Source organism: Ranitomeya imitator, chromosome 1 (assembly GCF_032444005.1).
Source record: "Ranitomeya imitator isolate aRanImi1 chromosome 1, aRanImi1.pri, whole genome shotgun sequence".
Taxonomy (NCBI): Eukaryota; Metazoa; Chordata; class Amphibia; order Anura; family Dendrobatidae; genus Ranitomeya; species Ranitomeya imitator.
The window spans coordinates 22,433,211-22,455,584 of NC_091282.1; the positions used below are offsets into that span (position 1 = coordinate 22,433,211).

At 47.9% G+C, this 22,374-nt stretch overlaps 1 protein-coding gene across 2 annotated transcripts in view; it reads left to right on the forward strand.

The window, feature by feature from the left end:
* Positions 1-2,867: 2,867 nt before the first annotated feature.
* Positions 2,868-22,374, forward strand: part of FAM219A (family with sequence similarity 219 member A) — a 137,669-nt gene continuing 118,162 nt past the window's right edge. The window contains exon 1 of one of the 2 annotated variants that reach the window (XM_069745865.1): positions 2,868-2,982. In XM_069745865.1, the coding sequence (XP_069601966.1) occupies positions 2,956-2,982 (27 nt within the window). In that variant the 5' untranslated portion in view covers positions 2,868-2,955. Of the gene's footprint in view, positions 3,016-22,374 lie in introns of both variants that reach the window. The other variant, XM_069745864.1, reaches the window with a different exon arrangement.

Genomic DNA, 22,374 nt, shown 5'->3' on the forward strand with positions numbered 1-22,374 from the left:
CATTGCGCGCACATGTCAGCTGTTCAAAACAGCTGACATGTCGTGGCTTTGAGGTGGGCTCATCTCCCGCCTCCTAGCAGAGAAATACTCACCCAGCTCCCGCGATGCCTCCTCTCAGCGCCGGCAGCTTGTCCTGTGTGAGCGGTCACGTGGTCCCGCTCATTACAGTGATGAATATGCGGCTCCACCTCCCATAGGGAGGTTTGACCCCAAACTTTATTTTTAACACAAAAAAACCCAAACTTGATTTTTCATCCCTTCTCTCCTGCAAGCGCTGCTTTCAGCCGAGCAGGACAGAAGGGATGAATGGCGCCTTCAGCACCACACGTAGGGGACAGCGCTGTCTCTCCTGCACGGTCCGTGTGGTCCTCAGGCGGCACACGGCTCCCGCACATGTGCCACACTGATGTGCCACGTGAGCACACGGATACGGATAACTCCGGTACCGGAATTACCTGGACGTGTGAGACTGGCCTTAGTGGTAAATTTAGGTCGATATTTTTTGCGTTTATTTGTGAAAAAAAAAAATGGAATCTGGCTAAAATTTGCAAAATTTCGCAATTTTCAAATTTTTTATTTTTATTCTGTTAAACGAGAGAGAGTTATGTGACACAAAATAGTTAATAAATAACATTACCCACATGTCTACTTTACATCAGCACAATTTTGGAAACAAATTTTTTTTTTTTTGCTAGGAAGTTATAAGGGTTAAAAGTTGACCAGCAATTTCTCATTTTTACAACGAAATTTACAAAACCATTTTTTTTAGGGACCACCTCACATTTGAAGTCAGTTTGAGGGGTCTATATGGCTGAAAATACCCAAAAGTGACACCATTCTAAAAACTGCACCCCTCAAGGTACTCAAAACCACATTCAAGAAGTTTATTAACCCTTCAGGTGCTTCACAGCAGCAGAAGCAACATGGAAGGAAAAAATGAACATTTAACTTTTTAGTCACAAAAATTATCTTTTAGCAACTATTTTTTTTATTTTCCCAATGGTAAAAGGAGAAACTGAACCACGAAAGTTGTTGTCCAATTTGTCCTGAGTACGCTGATACCCCATCGCGGTCCGGTGCCCCCCATCTTCATCAGACGACGTCCTCTTCTTGTCTTCACGCTGCGGCTCCAGCGTAAAGTACTGCAGTGCGCAGGATCTGGACCTCTCGGACCTGTTCCCGGCGTTTGGTTTTTTGTACTCGTCTATCTGACATTATCAGACGCCCGCAGTGTCCTCCCTTAGGGTCCTCGCATGGATTGTGGGGGCTCCAGCTCCACTTGGTGAAGAGATGTCCAGTGATGAGATGACGTCTGCAGGGAGGACACAGGATGGGAAAAGCCACAAAACCGAGAAGAAGACAGAAGAAATCATGCAGAAACCTGGATACAAGTAATGGCCGACAGCAGTGGCCTCCGGGCTAATACTGACAGCACAGCGTGCGAGAATAAAGCCCGGGGTCTGCAGACATTGGGGTCACGCAGCGTCACCCCCAGAGGTCACAGGTCAGTCATCAACCTGACGTCATGTGCACCCAATAATATTAATGAGAAAACGTTTTATGTAAAAAACACAAAACCAAACCAGGACGGACTCCACCATCAGGCAGATCATCATGTTAATATCAATCCCTCAGATCTCCATCATCATCCATCCCCTCCCCCCCACGTAGCGCTATACATCCCTGCACCCCCCACCGCAAGAGACATCACACACTGAGCTGCACAGCACGTGACTTCAGCCCCCCTTCTCAACAGACACCCAGTCCCATGCAAACCATCCCCAGGCAGGCCCCTCAAACGTGCAGTCCCATGCAAGCATCACCCCCTTTCCCAGGCAGACCCCCAGGATGCAGTCCCATGCAAGCATCACCCTCTTCCCCAGGCAGTCCCATGCAAGCATCGCCCCCTTCCCCAGGCAGGCCCCTCCAGCACGCAGTCCCATGCAAGCACCGCCCCTTCCCCAGGCAGGCCCCTCCAGCACGCAGTCCCATGCAAGCACCGCTCCCTTCCCCAGGCAGGCCCCTCCATCACGCAGTCCCATGCAAGCACCGCCCCCTTCCCCAGGCAGGCCCCTCCATCACGCAGTCCCATGCAAGCACCGCCCCCTTCCCCAGGCAGGCCCCTCCAGCACGCAGTCCCATGCAAGCACCGCCCCCTTCCCCAGGCAGGCCCCTCCAGCACGCAGTCCCATGCAAGCACCGCCCCCTTCCCCAGGCAGGCCCCTCCAGCACGCAGTCCCATGCAAGCATCGCCCCCTTCCCCAGGCAGGCCCCTCCAGCACGCAGTCCCATACAAGCATCACCCCCTTCCCCAGGCAGACCCTCAGGATGCAGTCCCATGCAAGCATCACCCCCTTTCCCAGGCAGTCCCATGCAAGCATCACCCCCTTCCCCAGACAGGCCCCTCCAGCACGCAGTCCCATGCAAGCATCACCCCCTTCCCCAGGCAGACCCCCAGGATGCAGTCCCATGCAAGCATCACCCCCTTCCCCAGGCAGGCCCCAGTACGCAGTCCCATGCAAGCAACATCTCCCCCGGCAGAACCCCCTTCCAGCATGCACATGAAGCCCCATTCAAGCATCACCCCCTTCTCCCCAGGCAGACCACCCTCCAGCATGCACATGCAGCCCCATGCAAGCAACATCACCCCCGGCAGACTCCCAGCATGAACATCCACTTACCTGATCTGTGACCGCAATCACTCCAAATCCTGCACACAATCCTCCGAATCCGCCGCCATGACATCCACCGCGTCCTCCTGTCTGTCTGCTCTATGGAGGAGGAGGCGCCGCCCCTTCTGGTCACATGGGCATGACGTCAGCAGAGGTCCTTTAGCCGACTACTTGGAGTTCGCCTCTACCGATGACATAGCCGCCGCCTCTGCCGCTCCTCCTCCTCCGCCCCGTCCTCCTCCTCACCTCAGCCTCAGCACCAGCCGCAGAGCCCGGCCCCACCATGATGGAGGAGATAGACCGCTTCCAGGTGCCCACCGTGCACTCCGAGATGCAGCCGCTGGTGAGACCACAACCACCATCATCATCATCATCCGCCCCCCGTGTATGTGACAGGCAGCGGGAGGATGAGAGTGCTGGTGTCAGGACCTGGGAGATCATCATCCGGGGGCGATGACAGGACTCGGGTCATGGCGACAAGGCCGGGAATGATGGGGGCGCAGGGCCGGGCTGTGAGGGATGATGGGGAGTGTAGTACCGGACACCGAGCGGCTGAGAGTGGGGCGGCAGGTGCCGTGTGGTGTGCGGAGGGGACATGGGGGGCGCTGCAGGGCGAGGACCCCCGAGAGCAGAGGAAGAACAGGGGGAAGAGGAAGAGCAGGAGGAGGAAGAGCAGCGGAAGAACAGGAGAGGAAGAGCAGGGGGAAGAGGAAGAGCAGGAGGAGGAAGAGCAGGGGAAGAACAGGAGAGGAAGAGCAGGGGAAGAACAGGAGAGGAAGAGCAGGGGAAGAACAGGAGAGGAAGAGCAGGGGGAAGAGGAAGAGCAGGAGGAGGAAGAGCAGGGGAAGAACAGGAGAGGAAGAGCAGGGGAAGAACAGGAGAGGAAGAGCAGGGGAAGAACAGGAGAGGAAGAGCAGGGGAAGAACAGGAGAGGAAGAGCAGGGGAAGAACAGGAGAGGAAGAGCAGGGGAAGAACAGGAGAGGAAGAGCAGGGGAAGAACAGGAGAGGAAGAGCAGGGGAAGAACAGGAGAGGAAGAGCAAGAGGAGGAAGAGCAGGGGAAAGAGGAAGAGCAGGAGGAGGAAGAACAGGGGGAAGAGGAAGAGCAGGGGGAAGAGGAAGAGCAGGAGGAGGAAGAGCAGGGGAAGAACAGGAGAGGAAGAGCAGGGGAAGAACAGGAGAGGAAGAGCAGGGGAAGAACAGGAGAGGAAGAGCAGGGGAAGAACAGGAGAGGAAGAGCAAGAGGAGGAAGAGCAGGGGAAAGAGGAAGAGCAGGAGGAGGAAGAACAGGGGGAAGAGGAAGAGCAGGGGGAAGAGGAAGAGCAGGGGGAAGAGGAAGAGCAGGAGGAGGAAGAGCAGCGGAAGAACAGGAGAGGAAGAGCAGGGGGAAGAGGAAGAGCAGGGGAAGAACAGGAGAGGAAGAGCAGGGGAAGAACAGGAGAGGAAGAGCAGGGGAAGAACAGGAGAGGAAGAGCAGGGGAAGAACAGGAGAGGAAGAGCAGGGGAAGAACAGGAGAGGAAGAGCAGGGGAAAGAGGAAGAGCAGGGGAAGAACAGGAGAGGAAGAGCAGGGGGAAGAACAGGAGAGGAAGAGCAAGAGGAGGAACAGGAGAGGAAGAGCAGGGGAAGAACAGGAGAGGAAGAGCAGGGGAAGAACAGGAGAGGAAGAGCAGGGGGAAGAGGAAGAGCAGGAGGAGGAAGAGCAGGGGAAGAACAGGAGAGGAAGAGCAGGGGGAAGAGGAAGAGCAGGAGGAGGAAGAGCAGGGGAAGAACAGGAGAGGAAGAGCAGGGGAAGAACAGGAGAGGAAGAGCAGGGGAAGAACAGGAGAGGAAGAGCAGGGGAAGAACAGGAGAGGAAGAGCAGGGGAAGAACAGGAGAGGAAGAGCAGGGGAAGAACAGGAGAGGAAGAGCAAGAGGAGGAAGAGCAGGGGAAAGAGGAAGAGCAGGAGGAGGAAGAACAGGGGGAAGAGGAAGAGCAGGGGGAGGAACAGCAGGGGGAAGAGGAAGAGCAGGGGAAGAACAGGAGAGGAAGAGCAAGAGGAGGAAGAGCAGGGGAAAGAGGAAGAGCAGGAGGAGGAAGAACAGGGGGAAGAGGAAGAGCAGGGGGAGGAACAGCAGGAGGAAGAGCAGGGGAAGAACAGGAGAGGAAGAGAAAGAGGAGGAAGAGCAGGGGAAAGAGGAAGAGCAGGAGGAGGAAGAACAGGGGGAAGAGGAAGAGCAGGGGGAGGAACAGCAGGGGGAAGAGGAAGAGCAGGGGAAGAACAGGAGAGGAAGAGCAAGAGGAGGAAGAGCAGAGGGAAGAGGAAGAGCAGGGGGAAGAGGAAGAGCAAGAGGAAGAGCAGGAGGAGGAAGAACAGGGGGAAGAGGAAGAGCAGGAGGAGGAAGAACGGGGAAGAGGAAGAGCAGGGGGAAGAACAGGGGGAAGAGGAAGAGCAGGAGGAAGAGGAAGAGCAGGAGGAAGAGCAGAAGGAGGAAGAGCAGGGGGAAGAGGAAGAGCAGGGGGAAGAGGAAGAGCAGGGGGAAGAGCAGGGGAAAGAGGAAGAGCAAGAGGAAGAGCGGGAGGAGGAAGAACAGGGGGAAGAGGAAGAGCAGGAGGAGGAAGAACGGGGAAGAGGAAGAGCAGGGGGAAGAGGAAGAGCAGGAGGAAGAGGAAGAGCCGGAGGAAGAGCAGGGGGAAGAGGAAGAGCAGGAGGAAGAGCAGGGGGAAGAGCAGGGGAAAGAGGAAGAGCAAGAGGAATTATATTATTTATAATAAAAAAAAAAAAAAAGGTTCCTCGCATCATGTTCTCATTCACTTTATGCAGTATTAGCCCTCTGTGTCTGTACTGTTACATACTTAGGCAGTTAACTGGTTCATGCAGCTTTACATGAACACCCGAGCCTTACACTATGGCCGGTCCGAATAACTATAGCAATTGTTACCATCCACCTCTCGTGTCTCCCCTTTTCCTCATAGTTTGCAGCTTGCGAGCAGCAGGGCCCTCACTCCTCCTGGTATCTGTTTTGAACTGTATTTCGGTTATGCTGTAATGTCTATTGTCTGTACAAGTCCCCTCTATAATTTGTAAAGCGCTGCAGAATATGTTGGCGCTATATAAATAAAAATTATTATTATTATTATTATTATAAGAGGAAGAGCAGGAGGAGGAAGAACAGGGGGAAGAGGAAGAGCAGGAGGAGGAAGAACGGGGAAGAGGAAGAGCAGGGGGAAGAACAGGGGGAAGAGGAAGAGCAGGAGGAAGAGCAGAAGGAGGAAGAGCAGGGGGAAGAGGAAGAGCAGAGGGAAGAGGAAGAGCAGGGGAAGAGCAGGAGAGGAAGAGCAGGAGGAAGAGCAGGAGGAGGAAGAACAGGGGGAAGAGGAAGAGCGGGTGGAAGAGGAAGAGCGGGTGGAAGAGCAGGAGGAGGAAGAGCAGGGGGAAGAGGAAGAGCAGGAGGAAGAGCAGGGGGAAGAGGAAGAGCAGGAGGAAGAGCAGAGGGAAGAGGACGAGCAGGAGAGGAAGAGCAGAGGGAAGAGGAAGAGCAGGAGGAGGAAGAACAGGAGGAAGAGCAGGAGGAGGAAGAACAGGGGGAAAAGGAAGAGCAGGAGGAAGAGCAGAGGGAAGAGGAAGAGCAGGGGAAGAGCAGGAGAGGAAGAGCAGAGGGAAGAGGAAGAGCAGGAGGAAAAACAGGGGGAAGAGGAAGAGCAGGAGGAGGAAGAACAGGGGGAAGAGGAAGAGCAGGAGGAGGAAGAACAGGGGGAAGAGGAAGAGCAGGAGGAAGAGGAAGAGCAGGAGGAGGAAGAACAGGGGGAAGAGCAGGAGGAGGAAGAACAGGGGGAAGAGGAGGAAGAGCAGGAGGAGGAAGAGCAGGGGGAAGAGGAAGAGCAGGAGGAGGAAGAACAGGGGGAAGAGGAAGAGCAGAAGGAGGAAGAGCAGGGGGAAGAGGAAGAGCAGGAGGAAGAACAGGAGGAAGAGGAGGAGGAGGAGGAAGAACAGGGGGAAGAGGAAGAGCAGGAGGAGGAAGAGCAGGGGAAGAGGAAGAACAGGAGGAGGAAGAGCAGGGGGAAGAACAGGACAGGAAGAGCAGGAGGAGGAAGAGCAGGGGGAAGAGCAGGAGGAGGAAGAGCAGGAGGAGGAAGAACAGGAGGAAGAGGAAGAACAAGGGGAAGAGCAGGAAGAGGAAGAGCAGGAGGAGGAAGAACAGGAGGAAGAGCAAGAGGAGGAAGAGCAGGGGGAAGAGGAAGAGCAGGAGAAGGAAGAACAGGACGAGGAAGAGCAGGAGGAGGAAGAGCAGGGGGAAGAGGAAGAGCAGGAGAAGGAAGAACAGGAGGAGGAAGAGCAGGGGGAAGAACAGGAGGAGGAAGAACAGGGGAAGAACAGGAGAGAAAGAGCAGGGGAAGAGGAAGAGCAGGAGAAGGAAGAGCAGGGGAAGAGCAGGAAGAGTAAGAACAGGAGGAGGAAGAGCAGGGGGAAGAGGAAGAACAGGAGAGGAAGAGCAGGGGGAAGAGCAGGAGAAGGAAGAGCAGGGGAAGAGCAGGAAGAGTAAGAACAGGAGGAGGAAGAGCAGGGGGAAGAGGAAGAACAGGAGAGGAAGAGCAGGGGAAGAGCAGGAAGAGTAAGAACAGGAGGAGGAAGAGCAGGGGGAAGAGGAAGAACAGGAGAGGAAGAGCAGGGGGAAGAACAGGAGAGGAAGAGCAGGGAAAAGAGCAGGAGAGGAAGAGCAGGAGGAGGAAGAGCAAAGGGAAGAGGAAGAGCAGGAGGAGGAAGAATGGGGAAGAGGAAGAGCAGGGGGAAGAGCAGGAGGAGGAAGAACAGGGGGAAGAGGAAGAACAAGGGGAAGAGCAGGAGGAGGAAGAGCAGGAGGAGGAAGAGAAGGGGGAAGAGGAAGAACAGGAGGAGGAAGAGCAGGGGGAAGAGGAAGATCAGGAGTCAGAGGAAGAACAGGGGGAAGAGGAAAATCATGAGAAGGGAGAACAGGAGAGGAAGAAGATGGGTAAGAGTGAAGAACAGGGAGAAGGAAGAATGGGGGAAGGGGAAGAGCAGTTGGAGGAAAAGAGGGGGAGGAAGAGCAGGAGGAAAAATGGCTAAGAGGAAGAACAGGAGGAAGAAGAACAGGGGGAAAAGGAAGAGCAGGGGGAAGAGCAGGAGGGGGAAGAATAGGAGGAGGAAGAGCAGGGGGAAGAGCAGGAGGAGTAAGAACAGGAGGAGGAAGAGCAGGAGAAGGAAGAACAGGAGGAGGAAGAGCAGGGGGAAGAGGAAGATCAGGAGGCGGAGGAAGAACAGAGGGAAGAGGAAAATCATGAGGAGGGAGAACAGGAGAGGATGAAGATGGGTAAGAGTGAAGAACAGGGAGAAGAGGTAGAGCAGGAGGAGGAAGAACGGGGGAAGGGGAAGAGCAGTTGGAGGAAAAGAGGGGGAGGAAGAGCAGGAGGAAAAATGGCTAAGAGGAAGAACAGGAGGAAGAAGAACGGGGAAAAGGAAGATCAGGAGAGAGAAAGCAGGAGGAGGAAGAACAGGGGAAGAGGAAGAAGAACAACCAGGGGAGGAGGAAGGACAGGAGGAAGAGTGGGGAGGAAGAACAGGATAAAGAAAGACTGGAAGGAAGAACAGGAGGATATGGTTGGAAGAAGAGGAAAGCAGGTAGAATGAAGAGGGAAAAAGGAGATGGAAGAGCAGGAGGAGGAAGAACAAGGTGAAGAGGAAGAGCAGGAGGAAAAACGGGGAGCAAGAGCAGGAGGAAGAACAGGGGGAGAAGGAACAGGAGGAAGAATAAAGCAAGAGGAAGAGCAGGAGGGGAACAGCAAGGGGAAGGAGAAGAGCAGGAGGGGGAAGAACAAGGGGAAGGAGAAGAGCAGGAGGAGGAAGAACAAGGGGAAGAGCAGGAGGAGGAAGAGCAGAGGGAAGGGGACAAACAGGAAGAAGAATAGAGGGAAAAGGAAGATTAGGAGGATGAAGAACCAATAAGAGGAAGAGCCAAAGGAGGAAGAACAGGTAGCGGGGGAAGAGCAGGGGGAACAGGAGAGGTGAAGAGCAGGAGGAGGAAAAGCAGGAGGATGAGGAACACGAGAGGAAGAACAGGGGAAGAGTGAAGAGCAGGAGGACGAAGAACAGGGAAAAGGAAGAGTAGGAGGAGGAAGAACGGGGAGGAGGAAGAATAGGAAGAACAGAGGGAAAGGGAAGAACAGGAGGAGGAAGAGGAAGAAGAGCAGGTCATAGGGGAAGAGCGGGGGGAAGAAGAGCAAGAGGAGGAATAACTGGTTGAAGAGGAAGAGCATGAAAAGAACATGATATGAGGATGGGTAATATGAAGAGCATAAGGAGGAAGAACAGGAGAGGAAGATGGTAAGAGGAAGAGCAGGAGGAGGAAGAACAGGGGGAAAAGGAGGAAGAGCAGGAGAACATGAGATGGGGAGGAAGAACAAGAGAATGAAGGACTGGGAGGAAAGCAGGGGGGGAGAACAGTAGGAAATTGTTGGAAGAAGAATAGAAGGAAAAACAGGTAGAAAAAAAGAAGAGGAAGAACAGGGGGAGGAAACACAGGAAATAGAAGAGCAGGAGGATGAAGAACAAGGGGAAGAGGAAAAGCAGGATAAAAACGGGGAAGAAGAACAGGAGGAGGAATAACGGGAAAATCAAGAGGAAGAACGGGGAGGAAGAGCAGGAGGAGGAAAAACGGGGAAGAGGAAGAGCAGGAGGAGGAAGAATGGAGGGAGAGCAGGAGGAGGAAGAACAAGGGGAGAGGAAAAGCACGAAGTTAAGGAACACGAGAGGAAGAACAGGGGAAGAGGAAGAGCAGGAGGAGGAAAAACGGGGAAGAGCAAGAGGAAGAAGAACAGAATGAGGAAGAACGGGGAGAAAAGACAGGAGGAGGAAGAGTGGGGAAGAAAGAAGGAAGAACAGGAGAAGGAAAGACTAGGAGGAAGAACAGGAGGAAAGGCAGGGGGAGGAAGAACAGGAGAGAATGGTTGGAAAAAGAAGAGGAAAAAGGTAGGGAGGAAAACCAGGAGGAGGAAGAACAAGGGGAAGAGGAAGAGCAGGAGAAAAATCGGGGAAGAGGAACAGGGTAGGAAGAACAGGAAGAGGAATAACGGGAAAAGCAAGAGGAAGAACAGGAGGAAATGGTTGGAAAAAGAAGGAGAGGAAAAACAGGAAGAAGAGGAGGAGGAAGAGCAGGAAGAGGAAGAACAAGGTGAAAATCAAAACGAAAAATGGGAAGGAAGAGGAGATAGAGCAGGGGGAAATATAAGGGGAAGAAAGACAGTAGGAGGAAGAGCAGGGGGAGGAAGAATAGGAGCAGGCCACTGATGTGTGTAATATATGTGTGATACCACATATCTGGGTGTGATATGCACATACTGTGCTTGTTGTCTTAGCTGTGTTGTGTCCGATATCTCTGCATTGTACATGGGTGATGTGCACAGTATAGTATGTTTGTTTTGCCCTTTGTGTGTATGTGATCTGCCCAGTGTCGTACGTGTGTGATGCGCCCGGTGTCGTACACGTGTGATGTGCCCGGTGTCATATGCGTATGATGAGACCAGTGTCGTACGCGTGTGATGCGCCCGGTGTCGTATGCCTGTGATGCACCCGGTGTTGTACGCGAGTGATGCGCCTGGTGTCATAAGCGTGTGATGAGACAGGTGTCGTACGCGTGTGATGCGCCTGTTGTCATACGCCTGTGATGCGCCCGGTGTCGTACGCCTGTGATGCACCCGGTGTCGTACACGTGTGATGCGCCCGATGTCGTACGCCTGTGATGCACCCGGTGTCGTACACGTGTGATGCGCCCGATGTCGTACGCCTGTGATGCACCCGGTGTCGTACGCCTGTGATGCACCCGGTGTCGTACACGTGTGATGCACCCGGTGTCGTACGCCTGTGATGCACCCGGTGTCGTACACGTGTGATGCACCCGGTGTCGTACGCCTGTGATGCACCCGGTGTCGTACGCCTGTGATGCACCCGGTGTCGTACGCCTGTGATGCACCCGGTGTCGTACACGTGTGATGCGCCCGATGTCGTACGCCTGTGATGCACCCGGTGTCGTACGCCTGTGATGCACCCGGTGTCGTACACGTGTGATGCGCCCGATGTCGTACGCCTGTGATGCACCCGGTGTCGTACTCCTGTGATGCACCCGGTGTCGTACGCCTGTGATGCACCCGGTGTCGTACGCCTGTGATGCACCCGGTGTCGTATGCCTGTGATGCGCACGGTGTCGTACTCGTGTTATGCGCCAGGTGTTTTTCGTGTGTAATGCACCCGGTGTCATTCGCACCCGGTGTTGTTCGAGTGTGATGCGCCCGATGTCGTAAACGTGTGATGCGCCCGATGTCGTACGCGTGTGATGCGCCCGGTGTCGTACACGTGTGATGCACCCGGTGTCGTACACGTGTGATGCACCCGGTGTCGTACACGTGTAATGCACCCGGTGTCGTACGCGTGTGATGCACCCGGTGTCATACACATGTGATGCACCCGGTGTCGTACGCGTGTGATGCGCCCGGTGTCGTACACGTGTGATGCGCCCGGTGTCGTTTCAGTGTGATGCGCCTGGTATCGTACACGTGTGATGCGCCCAATGTCGTACGCGTGTGATACGCCCGGTGTCGTTCGAGTGTGATGCGCCCGGTGTCGTTCGCGTGTGATGCTCCCGGTGTCGTACGCCAGTGATGCGCCTGTTTTCGTGTATAATGCAACCGGTGTCATACACATGTGATGCGCCTGGTGTCGTTCGAGTGTGATGCGCCCGGTGTCGTTCGAGTGTGATGCTCCCGGTGTCGTACGCCTGTGATGTGCCCGCTGTCGTTCACGTGTGATGCATGTGGTATCATACATGTGTACTGCCCAATGTTGTCCATGTTTTCGGGTGCTCTGGTTCTGGTACCGGGGTAAGTGCTCCTGACTGTTCCCTCCTGGACATTCGAGGGTTAACCCTGTGCCTCTTTTCTCCTTCATTGCCTCCATTATGATGGCCGCCGTGAGTCAGCGTCGCTCATACTATGCGCTGGAGGGGGACGCACGCTGTACAGCAGTGAGGTTCCCAGGGCCCCTAGAGGCCGCCTGTGGTGGGGGAGGGGCATGGGAAGTTATAACGCTGCAGGTGATATTATATCTGTGCTGATGATTGTGCAGATCAGATCTTTCTACAATCAGACCCTTCACCAACCAAACCTTCACATGACCCCAATATAGGAGTAATATATATCTGTATTGTGGGGTCCGGTGTAGATTATATATCACACAGGGGAGTAATATTTACACTGTATTGTAGGGTCCGGCTGTAGATTATATATCACACGGGGGAGTAATATTTATACTGTATTGTGGGGTCCGGTGTAGATTATATATCACACAGGGGAGTAATATTTACACTGTATTGTAGGGTCCGGCTGTAGATTATATATCACACAGGGGAGTAATATTTACACTGTATTGTGGGGTCCGGATGTAGATTATATATCACACGGGGGAGTAATATTTATACTGTATTGTGGGGTCCGGTGTAGATTATATATCACACAGGGGAGTAATATTTATACTGTATTGTGGGGTCCGGCTGTAGATTATATATCACACTGGGGGAGTAATATTTATACTGTATTGTGGGATCCGGCTGTAGATTATATATCACACGGGGGAGTAATATTTATACTGTATTGTGGGATCCGGCTGTAGATTATATATCACACGGGGGAGTAATATTTATACTGTATTGTGGGGTCCGGCTGTAGATTATATATCACACGGGGAGTAATGTTTATGCTGTATTGTGGGATCCGGCTGTAGATTATATATCACACGGGGGAGTAATATTTATACTGTATTGTGGGGTCCGGCTGTAGATTGTATATCACACAGGGGGAGTAATATTTATACAGTATTGTGGGGTCCGGCTGTAGATTATCACACGGGGGGAGTAATATTTATATTGTATTGTGGGGTCCGGCTGTATATTATATATCACACGGAGTAATCTTTATACTGTATTGTGGGGTCCGGCTGTAGATTATATATCACACGGGGGGAGTAATATTTATACTGTATTGTGGGGTCCGGCTGTAGATTATATATCACACGGGAGAGTAATATTTATACTGTATTGTGGGGTCCGGTTGTAGATTATATATCACACGGGGGGAGTAATATTTATACTGTATTGTGGGGTCTGGATGTAAATTATATATCACACGGGGGGAGTAATATTTATACTGTATTGTGGGGTCCGGCCGTAGATTGTATATCACACGGTGGAGTAATATTTATACTGTATTGTGGGGTCCGGCTGTAGATTATATATCACACGGGGGAGTAATATTTATACTGTATTGTGGGGTCCGGCTGTAGATTATATATCACACAGGGGGAGTAATATTTATACTGTATTGTGGGGTCCGGCTGTAGATTATATATCACACGGGGGGAGTAATATTTATACTGTATTGTGGGGTCCGGCTGTAGATTATATATCACACAGGGGGAGTAATATTTATACTGTATTGTGGGGTCTGGCTGTAGATTATATATCACACGGGGGGAGTAATATTTATATTGTATTGTGGGGTCCAGCTGTAGATTGTATATCACACAGGGGGAGTAATGTTTATACTGTATTGTGGGGTCCGGCTGTAGATTATATATCACACGGGAGGAGTAATATTTATACTGTATTGTGGGGTCCGGCTGTAGATTATATATCACACGGGGGAGTAATATTTATACTGTATTGTGGGGTCCGGATGTAGATTATATATCACACGGGGGAATAATATTTATACTGTATTGTGGGGTCCGGCTGTAGATTATATATCACACGGGGGGAGTAATATTTATACAGTATTGTGGGGTCCGGCTGTAGATTATATATCACACGGGGGAGTAATATTTATACTGTATTGTGGGGTCCGGCTGTAGATTATATATCACACGGGGGAGTAATATTTATACTGTATTGTGGGGTCCCGCTGTAGATTATATATCACACGGGGGGAGTAATATTTATACTGTATTGTGGGGTCCGGCTGTAGATTATATATCACACGGGGGAGTAATATTTATACTGTATTGTGAGGTCCGGCTGTAGATTATATATCACACGGGGGAGTAATATTTATACTGTATTGTGGGGTCCGGCTGTAGATTATATATCACACGGGGGAGTAATATTTATACTGTATTGTGGGATCCGGCTGTAGATTATATATCACACGGGGGAGTAATATTTATACTGTATTGTGGGATCCGGCTGTAGATTATATATCACACGGGGGAGTAATATTTATACTGTATTGTGGGGTCCGGCTGTAGATTATATATCACACGGGGAGTAATGTTTATACTGTATTGTGGGATCCGGCTGTAGATTATATATCACACGGGGGAGTAATATTTATACTGTATTGTGGGGTCCGGCTGTAGATTGTATATCACACAGGGGGAGTAATATTTATACAGTATTGTGGGGTCCGGCTGTAGATTATCACACGGGGGGAGTAATATTTATATTGTATTGTGGGGTCCGGCTGTATATTATATATCACACGGAGTAATATTTATACTGTATTGTGGGGTCCGGCTGTAGATTATATATCACACGGGGGGAGTAATATTTATACTGTATTGTGGGATCCGGCTGTAGATTATATATCACACGGGAGAGTAATATTTATACTGTATTGTGGGGTCCGGTTGTAGATTATATATCACACGGGGGGAGTAATATTTATACTGTATTGTGGGGTCTGGATGTAAATTATATATCACACGGGGGGAGTAATATTTATACTGTATTGTGGGGTCCGGCCGTAGATTGTATATCACACGGTGAAGTAATATTTATACTGTATTGTGGGGTCCGGCTGTAGATTATATATCACACGGGGGAGTAATATTTATACTGTATTGTGGGGTCCGGCTGTAGATTATATATCACACAGGGGGAGTAATATTTATACTGTATTGTGGGGTCTGGCTGTAGATTATATATCACACAAGGGGAGTAATATTTATACTGTATTGTTTGATCCGGCTGTAGATTATATATCACACGGTGGGAGTAATATTTATACTGTATTGTGGGGTCCGGCTGTAGATTATATATCACACGGGGGGAGTAATATTTATACTGTATTGTGGGGTCCGGCTGTAGATTGTATATAACACGGGGGAGTAATATTTATACAGTATTGTGGAGTCCGGCTGTAGATTATCACACGGGGGGAGTAATATTTATATTGTATTGTGGGGTCCGGCTGTATATTATATATCACACGGAGTAATATTTATACTGTATTGTGGGGTCCGGCTGTAGATTATATATCACACGGGAGAGTAATATTTATACTGTATTGTGGGATCCGGTTGTAGATTATATATCACACGGGGGGAGTAATATTTATACTGTATTGTGGGGTCTGGATGTAAATTATATATCACACGGGGGGAGTAATATTTATACTGTATTGTGGGGTCCGGCCGTAGATTGTATATCACACGGTGGAGTAATATTTATACTGTATTGTGGGGTCCGGCTGTAGATTATATATCACACGGGGGAGTAATATTTATGCTGTATTGTGGGGTCCGGCTGTAGATTATATATCACACAGGGGGAGTAATATTTATACTGTATTGTGGGGTCTGGCTGTAGATTATATATCACACAAGGGGAGTAATATTTATACTGTATTGTTTGATCCGGCTGTAGATTATATATCACACGGTGGGAGTAATATTTATACTGTATTGTGGGGTCCGGCTGTAGATTATATATCACACGGGGGGAGTAATATTTATACTGTATTGTGGGGTCCGGCTGTAGATTGTATATCACACGGGGGAGTAATATTTATACTGTATTGTGGGGTCCGGCTGTAGATTATATATCACAGGGGGGAGTAATATTTACACTGTATTGTGAGGTCTGGCTGCAGATTATATATCACACGGGGGAGTAATATTTATACTGTATTGTGGGGTCCGGCTGTGGATTATCACGCAGGGGGAGTAATATTGATACTGTATTGTGGGGTCCGGCTGTAGATTATATATCACACGGGAGAGTAATATTTACACTGTATTGTGGGATCCGGCTGTAGATTATATATCACACGGGGGGAGTAATATTTATACTGTATTGTGGGGTCCGGCTGTAGATTATATATCACACGGGGGAGTAATATTCATACTGTATTGTGGGGTCCGGCTGTAGATTATATATCACATTGGGGGAGTAATATTTATACTGTATTGTGGGGTGTGGCTGTAGATTATATATCACATTGGGGGAGTAATATTTATACTGTATTGTGGGGTCCGGCTGTAGATGATATATCACATGGGGGAGTAATATTTATACTATATTGTGGGGTCTGGCTGTAGGTTATATATCACACGGGGGAGTAATATTTATACTATATTGTGGGGTCTGGCTGTAGATTATATATCACACAGAGGGAGTAATATTTATACTGTATTGTGGGGTCCGGCTGTAGATGATATATCACACTGGGGGAATAATATTTCTACTGTATTGTGGGGTCCGGCTGTAGATTATATATCAAATGGGGGAGTAATATTTATATTGTATTGTAGGATCCGGCTGTAGATTATATATCACACGGAGGAGTAATATTTATACTGTATTGTGGGGTCCGGCTGTAGATTATATATCACACGGGGGAGTAATATTTATACTGTATTGTGGGGTCCGGCTGTAGATTATATATCACATTGGGGGAGTAATATTTATACTGTATTGTGGGGTCCGGCTGTAGATTATATATCACACAGGGGAGTACTATTTATACTGTATTGTGGGGTCCGGCTGTAGATTATATATCGCACGGGGGAGTAATATTTATACTGTATTGTGGGGTCCGGCTGTAGATTGTATATCACACAGGGGGAGTAATGTTTATACTGTATTGTGGGATCCGGCTGTAGATTATATATCACACGGGGGGAGTAATATTTATACTGTATTGTGGGATCCGGCTGTAGATTATATATCACACGGGTGGAGTAATATTTATACTGTATTGTGGGATCCGGCTGTAGATTATATATCACACGGGGGAGTAATGTTTATACTGTATTGTGGGATCCGGCTGTAGATTATATATCACACGGGGGGAGTAATATTTATACTGTATTGTGGGATCCGGCTGTAGATTATATATCACACGGGTGGAGTAATATTTATACTGTATTGTGGGATCCGGCTGTAGATTATATATCACACGGAGGAGTAATATTTATACTGTATTGTGGGGTCCGGCTGTAGATTATATATCACACGGGGGAGTAATATTTATACTGTATTGTGGGGTCCGGCTGTAGATTATATATCACACTGGGGGAATAATATTTCTACTGTATTGTGGGATTCGGCTGTAGATTATATATCACACGGGGGAGTAATATTTATACTGTATTGTGGGGTCCGGCTGTAGATTATATATCACATTGGGGGAGTAATATTTATACTGTATTGTGGGGTCCGGCTGTAGATTATATATCGCACGGAGGAGTAATATTTATACTGTATTGTGGGGTCCGGCTGTAGATTATATATCACATTGGGGGAGTAATATTTATACTGTATTGTGGGGTCCGGCTGTAGATTATATATCACACAGGGGGAGTAATATTTATACTGTATTGTTGGGTCCGGCTGTAGATGATATATCACATGGGGGAGTAATATTTATACTGTATTGTGGGGTCTGGCTGTAGATGATATATCACACGGGGGGAGTAATATTTATACTGTATTGTGGGGTCTGGCTGTAGATTATATATCACACAGGGGAGTAATATTTATACTATATTGTGGGGTCTGGCTGTAGATTATATATCACACAGGGGAGTAATATTTATACTATATTGTGGGGTCCGGCTGTAGATTATATATCACACGGTGGAGTAATATTTATACTGTATTGTGGGGTCCGGCTGTAGATTATATATCACACAGGGGGAGTAATATTTATACTGTATTGTGGGGTCCGGCTGTAGATGATATATCACACTGGGGGAATAATATTTCTATTGTATTGTGGGGTCCGGCTGTAGATTATATATCAAACGGGGGAGTAATATTTATATTGTATTGTGGGGTCCAGCTGTAGATTATATATCACACGGGGGAGTAATATTTATACTGTATTGTGGGGTCCGGCTGTAGATTATACAGTGGGGCAAAAAAGTATTTAGTCAGTCAGCAATAGTGCAAGTTCCACCACTTAAAAAGATGAGAGGCGTCTGTAATTTACATCATAGGTAGACCTCAACTATGGGAGACAAACTGAGAAAAAAAAATCCAGCAAATCACATTGTCTGTTTTTTTAACATTTTATTTGCATATTATGGTGGAAAATAAGTATTTGGTCAGAAACAAAATTTCATCTCAATACTTTGTAATATATCCTTTGTTGGCAATGACAGAGGTCAAACGTTTTCTGTAAGTCTTCACAAGGTTGCCACACACTGTTGTTGGTATGTTGGCCCATTCCTCCATGCAGATCTCCTCTAGAGCAGTGATGTTTTTGGCTTTTCGCTTGGCAACACGGACTTTCAACTCCCTCCAAAGGTTTTCTATAGGGTTGAGATCTGGAGACTGGCTAGGCCACTCCAGGAACTTGAAATGCTTCTTACGAAGCCACTCCTTCGTTGCCCTGGCGGTGTGCTTTGGATCATTGTCATGTTGAAAGACCCAGCCACGTTTCATCTTCAATGCCATTGCTGATGGAAGGAGGTTTGCACTCAAAATCTCACGATACATGGCCCCATTCATTCTTTCATGTACCCGGATCAGTCATCCTGGCCCCTTTGCAGAGAAACAGCCCCAAAGCATGATGTTTCCACCACCATGCTTTACAGTAGGTATGGTGTTTGATGGATGCAACTCAGTATTCTTTTTCCTCCAAACACGACAAGTTGTGTTTCTACCAAACAGTTCCAGTTTGGTTTCATCAGACCATAGGACATTCTCCCAAAACTCCTCTGGATCATCCAAATGCTCTATAGCAAATTTCAGATGGGCCCGGACATGTACTGGCTTAAGCAGTGGGACACGTCTGGCACTGCAGGATCTGAGTCCATGGTGGCGTAGTGTGTTACTTATGGTAGGCCTTGTTACATTGGTCCCGGCTCTCTGCAGTTCATTCACTAGGTCCCCCCGCGTGGTTCTGGGATTTTTGCTCACCGTTCTTGTGATCATTCTGACCCCACGGGGTGGGATTTTGCGTGGAGCCCCAGATCGAGGGAGATTATCAGTGGTCTTGTATGTCTTCCATTTTCTAATTATTGCTCCCACTGTTGATTTCTTCACTCCAAGCTGGTTGGCTATTGCAGATTCAGTCTTCCCTGCCTGGTGCAGGGCTACAATTTTGTTTCTGGTGTCCTTTGACAGCTCTTTGGTCTTCACCATAGTGGAGTTTGTAGTCAGACTGTTTGAGGGTGTGCACAGGTGTCTTTTTATACTGATAACAAGTTTAAACAGGTGCCATTACTACAGGTAATGAGTGGAGGAAAGAGGAGACTCTTAAAGAAGAAGTTACAGGTCTGTGAGAGCCAGAAATCTTGATTGTTTGTTTCTGACCAAATACTTATTTTCCACCATAATATGCAAATAAAATGTTAAAAAAACAGACAATGTGATTTTCTGGATTTTTTTTTCTCAGTTTGTCTCCCATAGTTGAGGTCTACCTATGATGTAAATTACAGACGCCTCTCATCTTTTTAAGTGGTGGAACTTGCACTATTGCTGACTGACTAAATACTTTTTTGCCCCACTGTATATCACACGGGGGAGTATTATTTATACTGTATTGTGGGGTCCGGCTGTAGATTATATATCACATTGGGGGAGTAATATTTATACTGTATTGTGGGGTCCGGCTGTAGATTATATATCACACGGGGGAGTAATATTTATACTGTATTGTGGAGTCCGGCTGTAGAATACATATCACACGGGGGAGTAATATTTATACTGTATTGTGGGGTTCGGCTGTAGATTATATATCACACGGGGGAATAATATTTTTACTGTATTGTGGGGTACGGCTGTAGATTATATATCACACGGGGCGAGTAATATTTATACTGTATTGTGGGGTCCGGCTGTAGATTATATATCACACGGGGGGAGTAATATTTGTACTGTATTGTGGGGTCCGGCTGTAGATTATATATCACACAGGGGGAGTAATATTTATACTGTATTGTGGGGTCCGGCTGTAGATTATATATCACACGGTGGAGTAATATTTATACTGTATTGTGGGGTCCGGCTGTAGATTATATATCACACAGGGGGAGTAATGTTTATACTGTATTGTGGGGTCTGGATGTAGATTATATATCACACGGGGGGAGTAATATTTATACTGTATTGTGGGGTCCGGCTGTAGATTATATATCACACGGGGGGAGTAATATTTATACTGTATTGTGGGATCCGGCTGTAGATTATATATCACACGGGGGAGTAATATTTATACTGTATTGTGGAATCCGGCTGTAGATTATATATCACACGGGGGAGTAATATTTATACTGTATTGTGGGGTCCGGCTGTAGATTATATATCACACAGGGGGAGTAATGTTTATACTGTATTGTGGGATCCGGCTGTAGATTATATATCACACGGGGGATTAATATTTATACTGTATTGTGGGGTCTGGCTGTAGATTGTATATCACACAGGGGGAGTAATGTTTATACTGTATTGTGGGATCCGGCTGTAGATTATATATCACACGGGGGGAGTAATATTTATACTGTATTGTGGGATCCGGCTGTAGATTATATATCACACGGGGGGAGTAATATTTATACTGTATTGTGGGATCCGGCTGTAGATTATATATCATACGGGGGAGTAATATTTATACTGTATTGTGGGGTTCGGCTGTAGATTATATATCACACGGGGGAGTAATATTTATACTGTATTGTGGGGTCCGGCTGTAGATTATATATCACACGGGGGAGTATTATTTATATTGTATTGTGGGGTCCGGCTGTAGATTATATATCACACTGGGGGAATAATATTTCTACTGTATTGTGGGATCCGGCTGTAGATTTTATATCACACGGGGGAGTAATATTTATACTGTATTGTGGGGTCCGGCTGTAGATTATATATCACATTGGGGGAGTAATATTTATTCTGTATTGTTGGGTCCGGCTGTAGATGAAATATCACATGGGGGAGTAATGTTTATACTATATTGTGGGGTCTGGCTGTAGATTATATATCACACGGGGGAGTAATATTTATACTGTATTGTGGGGTCTGGCTGTAGATTATATATCACACAGGGGGAGTAATATTTATACTGTATTGTGGGGTCCGGCTGTAGATGATATATCACACTGGGGGAATAATATTTCTACTGTATTGTGGGGTCCGGCTGTAGATTATATATCAAACGGGGGAGTAATATTTATATTGTATTGTGGGGTCCAGCTGTAGATTATATATCACACGGGGGAGTAATATTTATACTGTATTGTGGGGTCCGGCTGTAGATTATATATCACACGGGGGAGTATTATTTATACTGTATTGTGGGGTCCGGCTGTAGATTATTTATCACACTGGGGGAATAATATTTCTACTGTATTGTGGGATCCGGCTGTCGATTATATATCACACGGGGGAGTAATATTTATACTGTATTGTGGGGTCCGGCTGTAGATTATATATCACATTGGGGGAGTAATATTTATACTGTATTGTGGGGTCCGGCTGTAGATTATATATCACACGGGGGGAGTAATATTTATACTGTATTGTGGGGTCTGGCTGTAGATTATATATCACACGGGGGAGTAATATTTATACTGTATTGTGGGGTCCGGCTGTTGATTATATATCACACTGGGGGAGTAATATTTATACTGTATTGTGGGGTCCGGCTGTAGATTATATATCACACGGGGGGAGTAATATTTATACTGTATTGTGGGGTCCAGCTGTAGATTACGGTATATATCACACGGGGGAGTAATATTTATACTGTATTGTGGGGTCCGGCTGTAGATTAAATATCACACGGAGGGGAGTACTATTTATACTTTATTGTGGGGCCTGGCTGTAGATTATATATCACACTGGGGGAGTAATATTTATACTGTATTGTGGGGTCTGGCTGTAGATTATATATCACACGGGGGAGTAATACTTATACTGTATTGTGGGGTCCGGCTGTAGGTTATATATCACACGGTGGAGTAATATTTATACTGTATTGTGGGGTCCGGCCGTAGAGTGTATATCACACGGTGGAGTAATATTTATACTGTATTGTGGGGTCCGGCTGTAGATTATATATCACACGGGGGGAGTAATATTTATACTGTATTGTGGGATCCGGCTGTAGATTATATATCACACGGGGGGAGTAATATTTATACTGTATTGTGGGGTCCGGCTGTAGATTATATATCACACGGTGGAGTAATATTTATACTGTATTGTGGGGTCCAGCTGTAGATTATATATCACACAGGGGGAGTAATGTTTATACTGTATTGTGGGGTCTGGATGTAGATTATATATCACACGGGGGGAGTAATATTTATGCTGTATTGTGGGGTCCGGCTATAGATTATATATCACACAGGGAAGTAATATTTATACTGTATTGTGGGGTCCGGCTGTAGATTATATATCACACAGGGGGAGTAATGTTTATACTGTATTGT